Source organism: Bos grunniens, chromosome 22 (assembly GCF_055505025.1).
Source record: "Bos grunniens cultivar Pamir isolate PY7600 chromosome 22, Bosgru_T2T1.0, whole genome shotgun sequence".
Taxonomy (NCBI): domain Eukaryota; kingdom Metazoa; phylum Chordata; class Mammalia; order Artiodactyla; family Bovidae; genus Bos; species Bos grunniens.
This window is the reverse complement of record NC_141186.1, coordinates 30,372,117-30,393,064: the sequence shown is the minus strand read 5'-3', so window position 1 is coordinate 30,393,064 and position 20,948 is coordinate 30,372,117. Positions and strand designations below refer to the sequence as shown.

At 42.2% G+C, this 20,948-nt stretch overlaps 2 protein-coding genes across 9 annotated transcripts in view; one reads left to right on the top strand and one right to left on the bottom strand.

The window, feature by feature from the left end:
• The window catches only part of LOC147348248 (uncharacterized), a 51,791-nt gene extending 32,235 nt beyond the window's left edge, over positions 1-19,556 (top strand). The window contains exons 2-3 of the mRNA XM_086366789.1: positions 14,360-14,418; positions 14,552-19,556. Of these exons, the coding sequence (XP_086222915.1) occupies positions 14,360-14,372 (13 nt within the window). The 3' untranslated portion in view covers positions 14,373-14,418; positions 14,552-19,556. The remainder of the gene's footprint in view (positions 1-14,359; positions 14,419-14,551) is intronic.
• Positions 1-20,948, bottom strand: part of FOXP1 (forkhead box P1) — a 721,956-nt gene that overhangs the window by 657,864 nt on the left and 43,144 nt on the right. The gene's annotated exons all lie outside the window — the stretch shown is intronic.

Sequence of the window (20,948 nt, the reverse complement as noted above, 5' to 3'; positions counted from 1 at the left end):
TAATAGTAATAAAACAATAAATTAATTTAAAAATTTAAAAAGTAAGTGTGAGCTGGGGTTAGTAGATGTATGCTATTATATAGAGAATGGATGAACAACAAGGCCCTACTGTATAACACAGGGAACTATACTCAATATCCTATGATAAACCATAATGGAAAAGAATATTTTAAAATGTGTATATAGATATCTATAATCATTTTAGTATCCAGCGGACATTAATACATTATAAGTCAACTATACTTCAATAAATATTAAAAATAAAAATTCTATTTCAAAAAATATTTTAAAAAGTAAAAACATAAAATTAAAAACTCAAAATATATATATTAAAAGAGAAAGAGGGCAGCCAAGGTAAGACAGAGGTGACAGCCAGATCACATAGCACATTGTGGGCCACTGGAAAAGCCTTTGGCTTCACTGTGAGTGAGACAAAAGCTTCTGCAGCATTTTAAGCAAATAAAAGACAGGGTCCAACAATTATTACAAATGCATTATAGGAGAAATCCAAACAGAGCTGGGAATGTCTAACTTAAAATGCTCTCAGGAAAACCCAGTAGTGCTTCTGAGAGCTGAAAAGGCTGTCTGTGAGAGCCCGTCCCTGATCTCGAGAAGAAACATCTGGATGAGTAACACAAGAATGGAGGCTCTGGGCATCAGATTTCAGCTCAGTTGTTCCTCATGGACATGTGCTTTGTCACAGATCCAACCCCCAGCTCCATGTCCCCTCAGTTCATTCACTCTGAAACTCAAAGGTAAGCAACTTAGCAGCAGCTGAAGATTTGGCCTCTCTGGTGTCTCTTGTGACAATCTCTGTCCCAAACAATTCACGTTAGTCTTAAAAAGAACCTGAAGTAGAAACAGCTCTTTGGGGCTGTTTTTGCCCAGTTTTCAAGATTGTTAGGTTGTGATTTCAGAAACAGCCTGTCTTAAAGGTGCACCCTGAGAGCACAACCTCATCTAAATGACCTGACCACTTCATCTAGTGAGAACCTGTGTGAGATGAGAGATCCCTCTTCAGTGTTCAGGGGAAAGCACTGCTTTAACTTCTCTAGACTGTAAAAGGAGCCACATGTTCAATGAATTTTTTTTTTTTTTTTTTTTGCCTACTGAATATTCAACATTGACCCACATATGGTCCTTGAACTCATGGAATGAGAGAGCAGACAGGGACCTCTGTATTTATCTCCTGGGAGTGCAATACTGGCTCCACCACAATAGCCAATTCTGATGAACTGGTATTGATTGGCTGGAGGTCTCTGATGAAAAGCTGGCGGAATCTGAGAGGAAGCTTGGTACTGAGCAAGTGATCCGAGGTGAGTGACACCAGTACCCTGAATTTGTAATGCTGTATCTAACTCAACCCTCCTACACTACAGAAGAAAACCAAAGCTTTTACTATCACTACTGATCAAGGGAGAGCTTCCCAGGTGGTGCTAGTGGTAAAGAATCCTAAATCCTAAAGAATCCACCTGCAGGAAACACAAGGGATGCAAGTTTGATTCCTGGGTTGGGAAGATCCCTTGGAGTAGAAAATGGCAATCCCCTCCAGTATTCTTGCCTGGAACGTTCCATGGACAGAGAAGCTTGGTAGGCTACAGCCCACAGGGTCACAAAAAGTCAGACACTACTGAGTGACTGAGCACATGCACACTGGTCAAGGTAAAGCTAGACAAAGACCCACGTTCAGATGCACGGTAATTAATCTACACTAGTCAAATATGAATCCAGGTTTTGACTCAAGTAACACTTAAGGTCAACTTCAGGAATAAGTGCTTGATTTCATGTATTTGAAGGGCTCTAACACCTTGGCCAAAGGATCCTTAACCTCTGTCCAATCCCCAAATTCTACAACTGTACACCCAGTAAGTTTCAAGTTTCTCCTTTGAACAGAAATACTAATATCCTTGGATAGAAGCAACAGGAAATGATTTAAGCTTTCTCTCTCTTAGGAGGAATGGTATCATCAGATATCTTTCAGTGAAAAATCCTTCTCTAATGGCATCGTTTAAATTTAGAGAAAGATCATTAAAAACAGCTACATCCAAGGTGGGTGGATTAAGTAGTAAGGACACAGAGTTATTAAAGTAGGAAGGAGGGAACATGAGGAAGAGGTTGGCTAGAGGTAATACGAAGCCACTTGGGCACACTCTACAGTTCGGTCTAGAGCCAGCTCTGCTCACATCATCTTGGCATCAAACGGCTAAGTGATATGCATTTTCTAATGGAAGCTGTGCTAGACACAAATTATCTTTTACTGTCCAATAATGGACAAGTCATTGTACTTTAAAAAAGTCAAACATAAATTATAGACAGAATTTATCATTCTGCCTTTACTTTCCAAAACTGTTATGAAAACACCCTCTCACCATCAATCAACACCTTTATCTTTTCTCTTGTGGTGGTGGTTGAAATGCAAGTGTACAGATAAACCAGGCAGATAAGAGCAATGAGAAAAGTGGGTCAGTCTAAAGACAATCAAGGACATCAAGCACTGCGTTCGGAAAACAGAGAAGGGTGGGGACTATGGCATGTTGGACAGATCATGACCACTTTAAGGGAGCTGCTGCCCACCTCCTTCCCATCATGGGATGGAGGGCTTAAACATCAGGCCTTTTACTTTATCAAAAGAGTCAGAAACTTCCAACTTGTTGCATGCAATATCCTAGGTTTTAAATACTGACACAATTTTTTTAAAAGCTGAACATGAGGCAAGCTGATTACAGACATCTCTGGCAAAGTCTGGCTTATTGGTGACAACTTCCCTATCTTTGCTTTAAGACTTTCTTTGATAGGACACATGTATATGTATCACTGAGTCCCTTCGCTGGAACTAGCACAACATTTTTAACTGTTTATGTTGTTGTTCAGTTGCTCAGTCGTTTCTGACTCTTTGCGACCCCATGGACTGCAACACACCAGGCTTCCCTGTCTTCCACTATCTCCTAGCATTTGCTCAAACTCATGTCCATTGAGTCGGTGGTGTCATCCAACCATATGGTTTTTTGTCATCCCCTTCTCATCCTGCCTTCAGTCTTTCTCAGCATCAGGGTCTTTTCCAATGAGTTGGCTCTTTGCATCAGGTGGCCAAAGTATTGCCGCTTCAGCTTCAGCATCAGTCTTTCCAATGAATATTCAAGGTTGATTTCCTTTAGCATAGACTGGTTTGATCTCCTTGCAATCCAAGGGATTCTCAAGAGTCTTTTCCAACACAACAGTTCAAAGGCATCAATTCCTCAGAGCTCAGCCTTTTTTATTGTTCAGCTTTCACATCCGTACATGACTACTGGAAAAACCATAGCTTTGACTAGACGAAACGTTGCCAGAAAAGTAATGTCTCTGCTTTTTAATATGCTGTCTAGGTTTGCCATAGCTTTTCTTCCAAGGAGCACGTGTCTTTTAATTTCATGGCTGCAGTCACCATCTGTAGTGATTTTGGAGCCCAAGAAAATAAAATCTGTCACTGTTTCCATTGTTTCCCCATCTATTTGCCATGAAGTGATGGGACCGGATGCCACAATCTTAGTTTTTTTTGAATGTTGAGTTTTAAGCCAGCTTTTTCATTCTCCTCTTTCACCTTCATCAAGAAGCTCTTTAGTTCCTCTTCACTTTCTGCCATAAGGATGGTGTCAATTGCATATCTGAAACTATGACTATTACTGTTGTTCAGTCGCCCAGTCATGTCCGACTCGTTGCAACCCCACGGACTGCAGCACACAAGCCTCCCTGTCCCTCACCATCTGTCAGAATTTTCCCCAAGTTCACGTTCATTGCATTGGTGATGCCATCCAGCCATCTCATCCTCTGACACCCTCTTCTTCTGCCCTCAATCTTTCCCAGCATCAGGAACTTTTCCAATGAGTTATCTGTTTACATCAGATGACCAAAATCCTGGAGCTTCAGCTTCAGTATCAGTCCTAAGAGTGAATATTCAGGGTTGATCTCCTTTAAGATTGACTGGTTTGATCTCCTTTCTGTCCAGGGAACTCTCAAGAGTCTTCTCCAGCAGTTTGAAGGCATCAATTCTTTGGCATTCTGTCTTCTTTACAGCCCAGCTCTCACGACCATACACGACCATTGGGAAGATCATAGCCTTGACTATCAGACCTTTGTCGGCAGAATAGTAGACTATTAGACCTTTGTCTCTGCTTTTCAACACACTGTCTAGGTTCATCATAATTGGCTATACCCCAGTACAAAAGTTTTTTCAAAAAAAAGACTTTTTTTTGATAAGGAACATAATTTTGGGACTCTGATGTTTCAAAGGAGAAATTCCCTCTCAAATACTTAAGCAAATATTGTTAGCAATCTGGAACAAGTCATTTGCTTATGCAATCTGATCAAGACAGATGTCACTTATAAAACATCTGACTTGGAAACTGCATGGCTGTTGGACAAGATACCTTCAAAACTGGAGTTTTATCAGAAAATGTTGGTTAAGAGCACTCACAGAAAGAAATGCATTGATAAAGAGTCAGTGCTATGGAATGGGAGAAAATATTTGCAAACAAATAAATGAACAAGGGCTTAATCTCCAAAATATACAAATAGCTCAGACAATTCAATAACAACAACAAAAATAAAACAAGCCAATCAAAACAAAAAATGGGCAGAAGACCTAAATAGACATTTCTCCAAAGAAAACATACAGATGGCCATTAGGCACATGGCCAACAGGCACATGAAAAGATGCTCAACATCACTAATTATTAGAAAAACGCAAATCAAAACAATAACGAGCACCACTTCACACACGTAAGAATGGCCATCAGTAAAAAGTCCACAAATAACAAATGCTGGAGAGAGCATGAGAAAAAGGAAATCTGTTTACACTGTTGATAGGAATGTAAATTGGTGCAGCCACTACAGAAAATGGCATGGAAGTTTCTCAAAAAACTAAAAATAGAGTTGCCATATGATTCAGCAATCCCACTGCTGGGCATACCTACCCAGGTAAAAACTATAATTCAAAAAGATACATACATCCCCATGTTTATAACAGAACTATTTACAGTAGCCAAGATAGCAAGACATGGAAACAACCTAAACATCTACTGACAAAGAAATGGATAAAGAAGATGTAATATATATATATATATACACACACACACACACACATATATATAGATGCCTATATATATATATAGGGCGAGAGAGAGATTCCATAGTGTGTGTGTGTGTGTGTGTTGGAATGCAATGGAACAACGGAATATTACTCAGCCATTAAAAGAATAAAATCATGCCATTTTTGTAGCATTATGGATGGAACTATAGATTATCACACTAAGTGAAGTAAGTCAGAGAAAGACAAATCCTATATGGTATCATTTATATGTGGAGTCTAAAATACAATACAAATCAACGTTTATGAAACAAAGAGAGACTCACAGATACAGAGAACAGAACTGTGGTTGCCAAGGGGGAGGAGGAGTGAAGGAGTGAGTGAAGGAACAGGAGATCGGGATTAGCAGAGGCAGACTACTATACATAGGATGGATAAACAAGGTCCTGTTGCATAGCACAGGGAACTATATTCAATATCCTATGACAAACCATAACGGAAAAGAAAATGAAAAAGAATATAGATGTTTAAGAGTTCCTTTTCTATACAGAAGAAATTAGCACAACAATGTCAACTAAGCTTCAATAAAATTTTTTAAAACAAGGGGGGAAAAAAAAGAGCCAGTGCCTCCTGAGATGGCCTCACCTGGCTCGATGCCTCTGTGTTTTGTCAGAGAGGACAGGAGACATCTTGATGGGTTAGTTGCTTCAAGGAAATGAACAAGTTGGAATCACCACTCACTCATCTAGAACAACCTCAGCATCTAGGAAATTTGACGTTTCTGGCCAAACTGCTTCCTTCCCTCCTCCATGACAGCAAAGTCAAGTTATACTATAAATGTACCTTTCCATGTGGAGATTATATGTTACCCTAAAAATGATGAAACTAATTTTCAGTAGTGTGTCTTGATTTCAAAATGGTCTATAACAACTATATTCCTTCTAGAGTTCTTCAAAATTTTACAGTTATTTTATATAACAAGCTCTCCATAGAGACCTTGATTTAGCATACATACTTCTTGTTAGAAAATCCTTTTCCTTGAATAGTCATGAGACTAAAATTCTAAGTTGCTCCTATTTATCCATTAGAGAAAGTCTCTTTATGTAATCTTTCCAAAGTGCATTTAAACCAAAGTCATGATATCACCACCTCTTTTTAGAGTTGCAACCCTCCCAGAATTGCAGGTTAGGAAGTGGGTCATTTGCAGATTGAGCCCATTGTGTTATCAATTAGTTTTCTTCTTTCCTCCTTTTCTAGCAACACTCACTTTGTCAAACCAAACTCAAGATAAGTCATGCATGAACAGTTCATCAACTAGGGAAAATGGGAAAACCTTCCATCAAATAAATAGTTTGGTACCTCAAACACCATCCTATCTAATGTACATTGTGTTCATCTCATAAATGCCTAAGTCCTCTGGTTGGCCGATTGGCTCTGAAAAAGTACAAAAAATCTCCAACTCCTAAAGGCTGGTGAGCACCTCTTAATTTAACTTTTTTTTTTTTCCACTTTGTGAAATAGGAATAGTATAAACACAAGATGGGAGCACTTAGCGCTTCTTTTAGCATCATCTTTCTGGAGCTGAGAGGGCTGCCCAGGGCCTCCACACATAGCCGCCTCTTTGGTCTCCAACTCAGTTCTTCTCAAGACATTTTTAGGGCCTCCTCCAGAGGCTCAGGCCCAAACAGATGTCCCTCTCGCCCCCACTTCAAACTGGTGTGGTGTGAAGAAACACAAGAGGGAAGAAGGGGAAAAAAGCTTTGGTAACCATGTGTCACAGTATGGAAAGTGGTTCATATATTAAGAGAAAGTCAAAATGAAAAACCAGAAAGTATGTAGCTAGTTTATGAGTATCACAAAAAACAGCTTCTAGCAGCTTCTCAGTTGAACCAAGCAGGTGTGAACCTGGAGGATTAGACTGATGATATCATGGTACACAGGTGGGGCTTTTGACTGTGGAAGACAAATTGAACTCCCAAAGGCAAAGTTTCTCAACCTCGACAATACAAGAAAAGCACAGTGGCTCATGCTCAGTGTAGGGGATGTATTAATACTACCTGCTGCAGGGAGCATCCCTGGCCTCTCCACCCTAGAGTCCCAGAGCACTGCATCCATGGTAACCGAGGAAGCCTCCAGAGTTGTCAAGTGTCTCCTGGTAGCAAAATCACTCTCAGGCGAGAATGTCTGATTTCAGGTCTGAATTTGAATTACAGACTGTCCCAACTTAATGATGGTTCCACTTAACGATTTTTGACTTTACTATGGTACAGGACAGGGAAGCCTGGCACGCTGCAGTCAATGGGGTCACAAAAAGTAGGACACAAATGAGCGACTGAACTGAACTAATGGTGCAAAAGTGGTATTTGGTTCAGTAGAAACAGAACTCTGAATGTTGACCTTTTTTGGGGCTAGCAATAATCTTTTGTGATACTGGGCACAGGCAGGGGGCACAGCTCCTGGTGAGCCACGTGATCATGAGGGTAAGCAATCGATACCATTCATCTGTACCTATACGACCATTCTGTTTTTCATTTCTGATACTGTATCCAATAAATTATGTGATATTCAACACAAGTATAAAATAGGCTCTGTGTTAGACGATTTTGCCCAACAGTAGACTAACTTAAGTGTTCTGTGCACTTTTATGGTAGACTAAGGAGATCCAACCAGTCCATTCTAAAGGAGATCAGCCCTGGGTGTTCTTTGGAAGGAATGATGCTAAAGCTGAAACTCCAGTACTTTGGCCACCTCACGCGAAGAGTTGACTCATTGGAAAAGACTCTGATGCTGGGAGGGATTGGGGGCAGGACGAGAAGGGGATGACAGAGGATGAGATGGCTGGATGGCATCACTGACTCCACGGACATGAGTCTGGGTGAACTCCGGGAGTTGGTGATGGACAGGGAGGCCTGGCGTGCTGCGATTCATGGGGTCGCAAAGAGTCGGACATGACTGAGCGACTGAACTGAACTGAGACTAAGCTGTGATGTTGGGTAAGTCATGTGTATTAAATCCATTTTCAACTTACAGTATTTTCAATTTGTGGTGGGTTTACTGGGACACAATCCCACCAGAAATTGAGGAAGATCCACATACCTGATGCTCAATTACTGAGCACTATTACTTTGTGGGCTCCTCCAGATGGGTTAGCTGTATTTCAGAAATTCTAGTCTCAAGAGCACTTACACACAGCCTATACCAACAGCAATTATGTAGCCAAGGCCTATCAATTTTATAGATCAGAAAACTGAGGCCCAAGACAGACGGACTATCTAACCGAAGTACTAGATTTCATGGTAGCCTAGGCTTTCGTATTGTTTTTTTTTTTTTTTTTTTAATTTTACTGAAGCATAACGATTTACAATGTTATTTAATTTATGCTGTACAGGAAAGGGACTCAGTTATATATGTACATATATATGTTTATATATGTACATATATATGTTTATATATATATTCTTGTTCATATTCTTTTCCATTAAGGTTTATCACAGGATATTGACTATATTTCTCTATGCTATATAGAACCTTATTATTTATCCATCCTATATATAATAGTTGGCATTGCATCTGGTAATCCTAAACTCCCAATCCTTCCTTCCTTACCTCCAATGCTGCTTTAAAAAAAAAAAAAATTCCCCAAACGCCTCTATAAGCAGCCAGGGCCAGGCTAGGAATGGATCTATAGAGAGATTCACTTTAGACCACCTTAGGCCAGAATCTCTGGAGAGCTGTTGGTGGTCCCACAGCCTGTGTGGATGACTTCCAGACTGTGTTCAGGAAGAACTGCTCACCAGGATCCGTCTGTGACAAAGAACAACTTCATCCTTACCCTTAAAGTCCTAGCTCTCAAATGTATCTTGGGTCAAGCAAAAAACCCTCACCTTTATCCCATCAGTACCCACATTAGAAGGAGACCTGGGTGTTCCTGAGACTCAAACAGCAGGAGACTGGTTGAAATACAGGATTTATTCATAAGGTGGGCAGATGTGTTTGCAGCAACTCTATTAGCATGAGAACAACATTCTGCATAGAAAACCGGCATGCAAATTTCACCCTGATTTGGCAACTGCAGGCCTAACACTACAGAAGTGATTATATCAACTGCTTCCTCTGGCTCGCAGCTCCTAAACCCTGAGAAAAACCAGAACTCCTACTTTCTGTAATTGGCTTTCCACTTCCCCATCCCACTTGAGAGTCTCTAAAGACTCCTCTTAGCGATCGATAATTCCACAGGGGGCCCAGCAACAGGAGTCAAGCGAGCAACCCATCAGGGATCCTGGAGGATGCGTCTGATTCATGTGCCTCAGAGAACTGACACTCTCACCATGTGTTCCCAAAGGTCCTTCTTCTGCTGGGTCCCTTGGAGCTTCTGTCATGGACACGGGTTGTTTCCGTCTGCTAAGCCAGTGTTCCTCTTCATCCTGGTCACAACACCCTGGACTTTTGCTTTCTAAGGAAGCACTCCTCCCCACTCTCAGTCCTCCAGGTGCAGGCAGGCCTACTGCACTTCTAATACCAGGTGTGGAAACAACACTCAGGGTTGGCTCAGCAGACCATGTGGCTCTCTGATCTCAGAGACTGGTTCAAAGACAGGCACATGAGGCTACCCGGGCTGAGAGGCTGCATTCCAGGAGGGTGGCATTTCTGTTGAGAGAGATTGACTCCTGTAACAAATACTGCAGAGAGGACAGGGCTTGGGCCGGGCTAGGGGAGCCACCCAAGAGTCCTACAGAGGAGAGAGAGAAACCACGAGATGGAGAATGACCTGGATCCCACAGACTGGCATGGGTTTCCAACCTGGCTCTGTCTTAAGTCATCAACCTTATTCCAGAATCTCAATTTTACTGTAATCAGTTAAGCTCCTCATGTCTAGGCCAATCGGAGTAAGCGCCTATTCCAGTTAACTGAAGCAGTCCAGCAGGTATAGGAGACATGGCGCTCTTCTGAACCATTTGCTGTTTATCAAATTCACTGGGTATTTCTGAACAGCTTGATTTCCTTGGGTTCCTAAAAAAAGATGGCTAAAGACTTTAACAGCTCCATGTCACCTATTAAATCTCAATCTCCTCAGTCTGACATTTCAAGCTTGTAGTAACCTGGTGTGACTCATCTCGGTCAGCCTCTCCCCAACCCCTCCCTTTTGGTATCATACTCCTGCCTGCACCCACTCAGAATCCCCTCACCAGTCCCCTCATGACCTATCCATCCCCTTTGTCCTAGGGTCTCACCAGTCTTCCAGTTTCCACTCAATGTCACCTCTTCTAACAAGTCTTCTGTGATGCCACCAACTCAGTGCCACGGCTCCTCACCTGAGCTCCTGGGGCTGGTTGCCTATATACCTCTCTGCACAGGGAAAATGTGTTTCAGTGTGGAGGCCCACAGCAGGCCATCAAGAACATGCTATTATTACCAGTATAATCACAGGTGACTTGGTTCTTTGTGCCCAGTTCCTTGGTTAAGCTGCTAAATACTAAGTCTCTCAAGGGTCCACGTCCCATTCATTCTCAGTTCCCTGTAGCACTAAAAAGATAAGCTATTGAATGACTATGGTCATGTATGGATATCTGCTACTTGTTTTACTAAAAATAGCATGTGACTTCATATTGCCAATATGGAAATTATGAGATGGAGGCACAGAATCAGTTATAAGGAACCACCGTGGCTGTATCTAAGACAAAGTGAGAAGTTTAGGTAAAATGGAATGCAACTCAAGTACAGTCACCTCTTGGAAACAGTAACAGACTTGATTTTTGGGGGACTCCAAAATCACTGCAGATGGTGACTGCAGCCATGAAATTAAAAGACACTTGCTCCTTGGAAGAAAAGCTATGACCAACCTAGATAGCATATTCAAAAGCAGAGACATTACTTTGCCAACAAAGGTCTGTCTAGTCAAAGCTGTGGTTTTTCCAGTAGTCATGTATGGATGTGAGAGTTGGACTATAAAGAAAGCTGGGCACCGAAGAATTGATGCTTTTGAACTGTGGTGTTGGAGAAGACTCTTCAGAGTCCCTTGGACTACAAGGAGATCCAACCAGTCCATCCTAAAGGAAATGAGTCCAGAATATTCATTGGAAGGACTGATGCTGAAGCTGAAACTCCAATACTTTGATGCCATCTGATGCAAAGAACTGACTCATTTGAAAAGACCCTGATGCTGGGAAAGATTGAAGGCAGGAGGAGAAGGGGACAACAGAGGATGAGATGATTGAATGGCATCACTGACTCAATGGACATGAGTTTGAGTAAGCTCCAGGAGTTGGTGATAGACAGGGAAGCCTGGCGTGCTGCAGTTCATGGTGTTGCAAAGAGTCAGACACAACTGAGTGACTGAACTGAACAACTGAACTCAAGTGCAGACATCGGGACTCAGGTTTTGGAGACAGCTCAGTTTGGTTTTAGAGCTTGGCTTTGTCTCTGTTGTGGGATCTTGGGCCAGTTTCTTATCCTCTAGAATCTGTTTCCTCGTTGGTAAACTATGGTTTCTAGAATATGTCTCACAGGGCTTTCAGAGGCGTAACATTCCAGCACACGGGAAGCATTTCACCATGTGACAAGCAGTATGTGTTTCAGAAGCAGCAGCCAAAGGAAAATGCCTGTGACCCCATATCCTGCTCAAGGTGATTTCCTGTTTGCCCTCCTACTTCACTGGTCCTCCTAGTCCGTGAGGATTATATTTCAGGTGCTTATTTGTTTTTCAGATCTTCCTAGGTCTGGAAATGTCCGGCTTTTCATTTCTGTATGCTGTATTGCTTCCTGTTCTCTCTGAAAATGATTGTTTAAAAATATTTTTGTACCATCTTTTTACCTCCTTTACATCATGATGCTGACCCTAAGCATACTGTCCCAGGACACTCAATTCTCCATTTTTGAGTCCCCATTTGCCAATCTTGGCAATTTTAAAAAGGTCCCCGATTCTATAGGAGAAAGTTCAACGGGACAATCGTAATCATCTTTCTATGGCACCTGGTGCTGAGTTGGTAGTCCAAGAATATTTGTGTCCTTCCTTCTCTTGGTGATGGTCAGTCAGTTGTTATATGGTCAGTCAATCGTTATTTACCAAGTATCCTCTAGGTACCAGGGACTGTGCCAGGCATGAGTACGTATGGTGAGCCAGACATACATGTGTTTCCATCTTGGCCCTCTTCCAGTCTGCTCTGGAACATTTCTTTTCTGTAAATGGAAGGACGAATGAAGATTGGAACTTCACCAGCACTCATCTTTCCCTGCCATCTCCTTCTTTATTAAAGTTGCAACATGAAGAAGAAAAACAACCACCCTTCCTCCAAGAAGGTGCTCATAATTACCTGCACCAATCACTGGGAAGCGAATATGTTCACTGCTGTTTAATTACATTGGCCTTATTGTTTCATAAGAAAATAAAAAACAGTCTCAATAGGGAGACTGCACAGAGCAGAGGAAGCCAAACATAACTTATGTACCTTATTAAAAACAATTAGGGATTGTTTGATGAGGCAGACTTGACTCCAGATGGCTAGCCTCCATATAGTCATGGTTCTGGTTTCTTTTCGCCTTCCCCCAGCCTCTTACCAATTTCTGCATCATCAGTTTCCTTAAAATATAAGTATGGGATTGTAAGGGATGCTGTTCCCCTGTTCACTCCTTTGCTCTTATTGATGGCAACTTAACGTTTGCTGGTTCTGGTCATCTCTGTCACCATTTCCACCCCGGGGCTCAGGCTGTCAAGAGCATGACTGAGACACACTTTATCAGTGTCTTCAGACCTCTGGGCTCACCCTCCTGGGTGAGACAGTTTGCCTGAGGGGACCTTAGGGACCAATTGTATATCAGCTTGCTGCTTCATTTTAGGCATGAGTAGACCAGGAGGGATACAGAAGGCCAGTGTAATGTAACACTGGCTGCCTTCCCTACACCCACATCCTTCCTTCCCACCTCCTGCACTGCATTTCAATGACACCCACAAACTGGAGGTTCTCCCCACACATAAATGGGGTTCTGCACTGTGCCTGTGCTTACACTGTGTCTTCTGCCCAGATCGCCCTTCTACTTCTTAGCCCACTGTTACCTTCCAACTTTCAGCGAAGGCATCAGCTCCCTCCTTGCATCCCATCCAGCCTCTACACCTGGGCTGTGCTGATGGCTCCTTGTGTTTTCTTAGATCATAACAATCTGTTCAAGGTTCTGTTTTCCTTAAGAAACCACAGGCTCCTTGAGGTCAAGGACTGAACTATATTTATCACCAGCTTCCCAGTACAAGACACAATTAAAGGCACACAGTTTGGGGGCTTTCTATCTGAATTATCTGCTAGAACCACAGGGTAGTTTCTTAATAATATGCCTCCCAGGGCCTTACCTCCTTGGGAGATGGTTTGGTGTGGGGCCCCACAATCTGTGGGCTTCCCTGGTGGCTCAGACAGTGAAGAATCTGCCTGCAATGCACAATCTGTATTTTTAGCAGCTCCCCAAATGCTGCTGGTGATGTCCAGCAAAGGTTGTGAACTATAACAGTTATAACTCCACAAGAGTTTGTGAAACTGTGCTCCTCCACGCTAGGAAACAAAAGAGATTTCTGGACTTTCTAGAATAGGTTTTTACTGGTCATTTCTGGCTGAGAAATCGAGACATATGAATGTATGGGGAGTAATTTATTTTCCCATTTGCTTGGTTATGCTCTAAAAATAGAGGAAAAGAAATAATAATGAGTACCAAACACAAGATTTGTCAAACGTAAACATCCACTAACAGAGAACTTATTAAATGATTATGGTGTGCTCATACAGTGGAATCTGACATGGCCACTGAAAGGGCAACTCTTTAGCTGCAGACATGGACCAATACCCAACACATATTAAATGAAAAAAAGTAAGATACAAGCAAAACTTGTTGGCTGTTGACAGTTGAACTGTGTTCCCCTCAAAAACATGCTGAAGTCCTTATCCCCGGTACCTTGGAATGTGACCTTATTTACAGAAAATGAGGTCCTACTGGACTACGGTAGGTTCAAATCAAGACATTGGTTTTACAAGAAGAGAGAAATGTGGATACAGACATAGAAGGTCACGTGAAGATGGGAGCAAAGATTGGAGTGATGCAGCCACAGAGGCTAGTGGAGAGGCATGAACATGCTCCCTCAGAACCTTCAGAAAAACTTATTCTACCAGCAACTGGACTCCCAGCTTCTGGGCTGTGAGACAATAAATTTCTGTTGTTTCAAGCCACCCGGTCTGAAGTGATTTGTTATGACAGCCCTATGAAACTAATACAGTAGCCTATCATCCTGTGTAAATTATTAATATCTATCTTTTAATACAGAGACTCTTTCTGAAAGGACACCCAAGAAACTGAGAACAAACAGCCTCTGGGAAAGAGAGGTATGGCTGGCAGCAAGTGGAGTAACAGATTTCTTTTTCTGTGTGTGCTTTTACATGTTTTTTTGACTTGAACTACATTCACATGCTATTTATGTAATAACCAATGATTTTTTTTTCTTTTTTTTTTTTACAGTTTGGGTTAGCTGCAGAAATAACCCAAGAAAGCTGCTTAACCTCTCAGAGCCTCAGACTTTACATTAAGAAAATGGGATAATAATATTATCTACAGTTGACCCTTGAACAGTGTGGGGGGTAGAGGCATCAACCCATCCATGCAATTGAAAAACCATGTATAACTTTACAGTTGACCCTCTACATCTGTGGTTCCACACCTGGGGATTCAACCAACCTTGGATTGTACAGTGCTGTAGTATGTCTTTACTGAAAAACCCTGCATACAAATGGACACCCAGAGTTCAAACTTGTGTTGTTCAAGGGTCAAATGTACCTTACACTCTGTGCATGATATGCCTTGTACAACACCTGGCACAGAAAAGGTCTCAAGGAGTGATCACATTGGCTATTGTTCTCAGGGCCAGTATGTGATTTAAGTACTTCAACAATAGTTAAAATCCAAACAAAGACTCATCAGGGAACCCTGAGGGGACCAGACTAGACTGTGGAGGCAGTAAATAATGCTTGCTAACCAAATATAGCAAGTATAGCTAACCAAGTATGGCAATGTGCTACACAGAGGAGACACTCCTCAGCAGGATTCCTCAACAGCAGCCCTGTCACATTTGGGACTGCATAATTCTGTGGCTGAGGGCTGTGCTGCACACAGTAGGATCTTCAGCAGCACTGTTGAGCTCTACCCACTAGGTGCCAGTAGAATGCCTCCCTCAGTTGTGATCATCATAAAAGTCTCCAGACACTGCCTAATGTCCCCTGATGTGCAAAACGGACTCCAGTTGAGAACCAATGGTCTGCAGATCAGTGGTTTCCAATGTGTGTCCCCCAGACCAGCAGCATTCATATCACCCAGGAGCCTGTTAGAAATGCAGGATTTCTGCCCCATCTCAGACTTACCACATACGAATCTGTGTTTTCTGTTGTTGTTCAGTTCAGTCGCTCAGTCGTGTCCGACTCTTTGCGACCCCATGAATCACAGCATGCCAGGCCTCCCTGTCCATCACCAACTCCCGGAGTTCACTCAGACTCACATCCATTGAGTCAGTGATGCCATCCAGCCGTCTCATCCTCTGTCGTCCCCTTCTCGTCCTGCCCCCAATCCCTCCCAGCATCAGAGTCTTTTCCAATGAGTCAACTCTTCGCATGAAGTGGCCAAAGTACTGGAGTTTCAGCTTCAGCATCATTCCCTCCAAAGAACACCCAGGACTGATCTCCTTTAGAATGGACTGGTTGGATCTCCTTGCAGTGCAAGGGACTCTCAAGAGTCTTCTCCAACACCACAGTTCAAAAGCATCAATTCTTCGGCACTCAGCTTTCTTCACAGTCCAACTCTCACATCCATACATGACTACTGGAAAAGGCATAGCCTTGACTAGATGGACCTTTGTTGGTAAAGTAATATCTCTGCTTTTTAATATGCTATCTAGGTTGGTCATAACTTTCCTTCCAAGGAGTAAGCGTCTTTTAATTTCATGGCTGCAATCACCATCTGTTGTTGTTAGGTAATTTCCATTTCTTTTTAATGTTGAACAAGTCACTCAAAAATTTTTTTCAATTAATGTTGACTTTTTAAAACTTTTTATTTTGTATTGGGGTATAGCCGATTAACAATGTTGTCATAGTTTCAAGTGAACAGCAAAGGGACTTAGCCATACACATACAGGTATCCATTCTCCTCCGAACTCCCCTCCCATCCATCCAGGCTGCCACATAACACTGAGCAGAGTTCCATGTGATATACAGTAGGTCCCTGTTGGTTTTCTCTTTTAAATACAGCAGTGTGTACATGGCCATCCCAAACTCCCTAACTACCCCTTCTCCACAGGCAATTACTACGTTCATTCTCCGTCAGTCTCTGTTTTTTAAGTAATGAACCTGTGTTTTAACAAGATTCCCACCCACACCATTCTTATGCACATTAAAATTTGATCAGTGTCAATCCACATCAGTGGCTCTCCCCTCCTAAACACAGAAAACCCTGCTCCTTTATTTAAAAGCACCGGTTATTGACTCCGACCAAATCCACTGCATCGACTCCATAGGAGAAAGGGCTGGGAATGAATATTTTAAAGTGATTCTTAGGATCAAAAAGGTTGAAGAAACTCTACAGTGTTTCTGCTGCTGCTGCTAAGTCACTTCAGTCGTGTCCGACTCTGTGTGACCCCATAGACGGCAGCCCACCAGGCTCCCCCATCCCTGGGATTCTCCAGGCAAGAACACCGGAGCGGGTTGCCATTTCCTTCTCCAATGCATGAAAGTGAAAGTGAAGTCACTCAGTCATGTCTGACCCTCAGCGACCCCATGGACTGCAGCCCACCAGGCTCCTCCGTCCATGGGATTTTCCAGACAGAAGTACTGGAGTGGGGTGCCATTACTTTCCAGAACTTCCTGGGAAGAAAGTGTCTTGGATCAAGAACTTGTTCTCTGGATATTCAACAAATCCTCACCAAGCAATGGCCAAGGGACAAGCCTTTTTAAGAGACATGTCTCTGTACCATCATAAAGCCTACAGCCCAACTGCATGCTAAATGACAGAGAAGCAGAATCTAGCTGACACTGTTCAAACTCCTGGATCCAGCTGTGTCAGAACCCTTTGACTTCCTTGTCCCACGAGCAAATAAGGTACTTTTTGTTTAAGCCAACTGAAGTTTGATTTTTAATAATTTGCCTTGGAGACAGTCTCAACTAACACACCATCCTTTGAGGTCACAAGACTAATTTTCCTTCCTATGACCACGTTTAAGGAAGCAACTTTCTAATCCATAATATTGCTCTCCATGAAGCTCTGTCCATAGGGAGACAGTACAGAGCTCAGTGAGCATGAGAATGTGACAGTTTCTGTAGTGGCAGAGAGCATCATCAACAAATTACATTCTGGCTTTATATCCATCTCTTGCGAGTTTGGTTACTATGAGTCAGTGTTCAGATTTTAACACATCTGGGTATACTTAGCAAAATGAATATTTCAACCAGTCCTTGGAATGAAGTGATGCCACATCCATACTCCACTGTGTTCTGGCAGGACTTCTTTAAATAGCAAAAAGTGTTTAAACCCAGTTAGTCTATAGATCTCCTCCCAATATATGCAATAGAAAAGTGGATCTTTCTTTTGTTTTCCTTATTTATAACTTTACTTACAACACGTTTATCTCTTTTTGCTCCTTTTCCTTCATCTTTCATCTTCTAAACAATATCTACAGTTAGTGATTTTTTTTTTCATGGTCCCTTCCACAGGCCAGTATTTATTTTTAAGATTTTGTTTTAGGTGTCTCCCATGGGTCCCAAGTGCTCACACAAACTGATGCTTGGAGCTCCTTTATCTACAGTACTGTAAATCCCTATATAATGTAATTGGCAAATGAGCTCTGGTCTACGACCTGGTTGTCAGACATGAGTGGAAGGTCTTCCCTTGTGTGTGGAGTACCAGGAGGGGAGGGAAGGTCAAACAATCCTGTTTGGTGATAGAGAGAGATGTGTGGTGAGCGCCCACAGCAGAGTTCTCCTGACCTGATCTTTCTAAATAGGCTAATGAAATGGATGCCAGCTAGCTGGAAGATTTTTGCAACTGCCATTACTGGAAATCCTTGTAAGCCAGAGAACACAGATTGTATAAGCTGAAGTAGTCTATCTCCATCAAAAGCTACCAGACATGAAGTAGGACCAGCAAGGAGTGGGGTCTTTGCCAAGGACTCCCAGAAGTCCTGTCCCACACTCTGGTGTGAACTTGGCTAAATCCTTTCATCTCACTGTACCCCTGCTTCCTCACCTGTAAAGTGGTTAACAGTATTCACTTCACAGGTTAATATATAAAATACAATTGGCCCATGGTTAGCATCTCTGGATATTTGCTATTATTATTGGTACTAAAAGTTATGTATCAGCTTTTTTTCCTCCTTACTATGCAAAGTTGGGATTCCAAAGTGAACAGCTGCACGGCATTATCATCTTTCTACACATTCACACATAGCAATCTTAATGATACATCACAATGAATAATTTGGCGTTATTTAGCTCTCTGTACACTAAACCATGGACTGCATCAAACCCAACTCAAATAGCGATCTCGCTCTTCAAATTTCAGCGGTGAAGCCATTCATAAATAAAAAAACGGCTTCTTGTTTTGTATGAATCAATTCACAAGATAAATATTTAAATAAAATGTGGCTTCAATTGTGCTCTCTGATGGTAATTGCTGGCTCACACTCTGTTTCTATATCAGTGTGGTTTCTTTTATTTTTTACCCCACACTGACTAATGAACAGAGCTGTCAGAAGCCCATTGCTCATGATCTACCAAGCAATACATTAGCAGTTTCACATAAGTATAAAAACCATATTCACTGCAGTGAGGGAAATACACAAGTAACACACAATAATTCCAAATACTCAGTGGCTATGAAGAGACAAAGGATCCTGGGTGATAAATGTAATTAACCAAGTAACTGACACTCTCTTAACATAGGAATCAGCCCTGCATCATCAAAGCTGTCAATAAAAAATATATACTGCAAAAAACAAAACTCTTTGTGCATAAAACATGCTCTATTTGGAAGAGCCCATAAAATCCTGTACCTGAGGTTGCAAGGGGTAAGAAAAAGCTTATTTATATAATTTGGGGATATTTACAATCCCTACATTGTACAAAATCACATACTCTTGAATTTACATCCCACTCAAAGCAGGAAGAATTCAGAATTTTTTACCTTTAAGACTAAAAATCTTTTAAATGTCATTTCATTCATATCCTTACTATATCCATGGACGGTTCTGTTCCAATTTTACAGTTTATTCACTCCATGAAAACGTTATCGAGTCATTACCATGTGCCTGGCACTGCTGGGGAAAACAGATTCCAGGAAGAAAACTTCCAGGCTCTGACAGTCATCAAAAGAACCAGAAGGAAGAGGTCATTGTCTCTCAAACTGCCATGCTCCCTAGAAGCACTGTAAACTCACAAGCCGAAATTCTCTAAGATAAATATTTAAATAAAAAGTGTTTTTAATCGTACTCTTTGATGATAATTATGAGCTCACCGCGCCCCCCCCCCCCGTAATTGTATCAGCATATCTTTATCTCCTTGCCTCAGGCTGATTAGTAAACTTAAGATTTAGAAGATAAAGAATTGTGAATGCTTGTAACAAAAAGAGGAGATAACAACTATTCCAAATCATCAATTCTCCCTATTTCTTAACCTTGCCAATACCTTTTCTATCAGCTCTCAGCCATGTGGAGAGAGAGAGAGACTGTACTCAGAAGTTGCAAGGCCTCTCAAATTACACCCATGATGCTGGCATGCAAAAGTTGGGATTCAAAGCTAATGTCCGCTGTGAGGTGGGTCTCCCCATAATTGTCTGACATCCCTATCTGCATTCTTCTGAAGAGGAAGCAGCCAAGCCTTGTAGCTAGTTCTGTCTAATCCACTCACACTGCTGCTGCTAAGTCGCTTCAGTCGTGTCCGACTCTGTGCGACCCCATAGATGGCAGCCCACCAGGCTCCCCCGTCCCTGGGATTCTCCAGGCAAGAACACTGGAGTGGGTTGCCATTTCCAACCCTAAGCAAATCAATGGCACCCTTTCTAGGGCTTGGAAAATCAAGGGTACAAGAAAAATAATGCTGTGTAGCTCAGGAAAGAAGTTAGCTGTGGGCTCCTTTGGCTTCTTTTTTTCTCTGACCCTTCTTCTTATGTGGTAGATTAGAATATCGTTCAGAAATACCCATTTCCTACCCCTGTCATGGATAGAGTGAGGACCTCCTGACTTCAGGCTTGGCCATGTGACTTGCTCTAGCCAAAGGGATGTTAATAGGTATCACACGAACAAAGGCTTAGAAGCATTGGTGAGGCTGGGCATGTTCCCTTGTGCTCTGGTACTTCCCAAGCTAGTAGCCGAAAGGATCCCAGCAGTAGTAGGGCACCCACCCAGCCAGCTCCAATCTTGGTCACGTAACCCCGATCTATCATGCGGACATGGGAGCTAAACAGATGCCCTTCTTTAAATGCCACCAACATTTTGTTACTACTTGTTATTTGGCAATAGCTAACGACACAACTGGTCTCTGACAGTACTCATCCTGCATTCCCAGCTCATGCCCAATGGGAAGATGCAGCCCTCCCTCCCTTCAACACCTTTAAACTTTGAAATGCAACAGGAAAGATTTGTTAATCAGATAAAGAGAAATCTCAGAATCCAAATTCTTGATTTCATGCAGGACTTGATCATTTCCCTCCATTGCTTGTAGCTACCACATTTGCTTCCTTCACTCTCATATACATCCCGAATCGCTTCTCCTACACCTCTGGGGCAGCTTCTTCCCCCTGCCTCTCCACAACCTTCTTCCCATCCACTCCATAAATTATCTGTCAGATGCTACAAAGGCAGAAGGGAAAGAAGAGTATGATA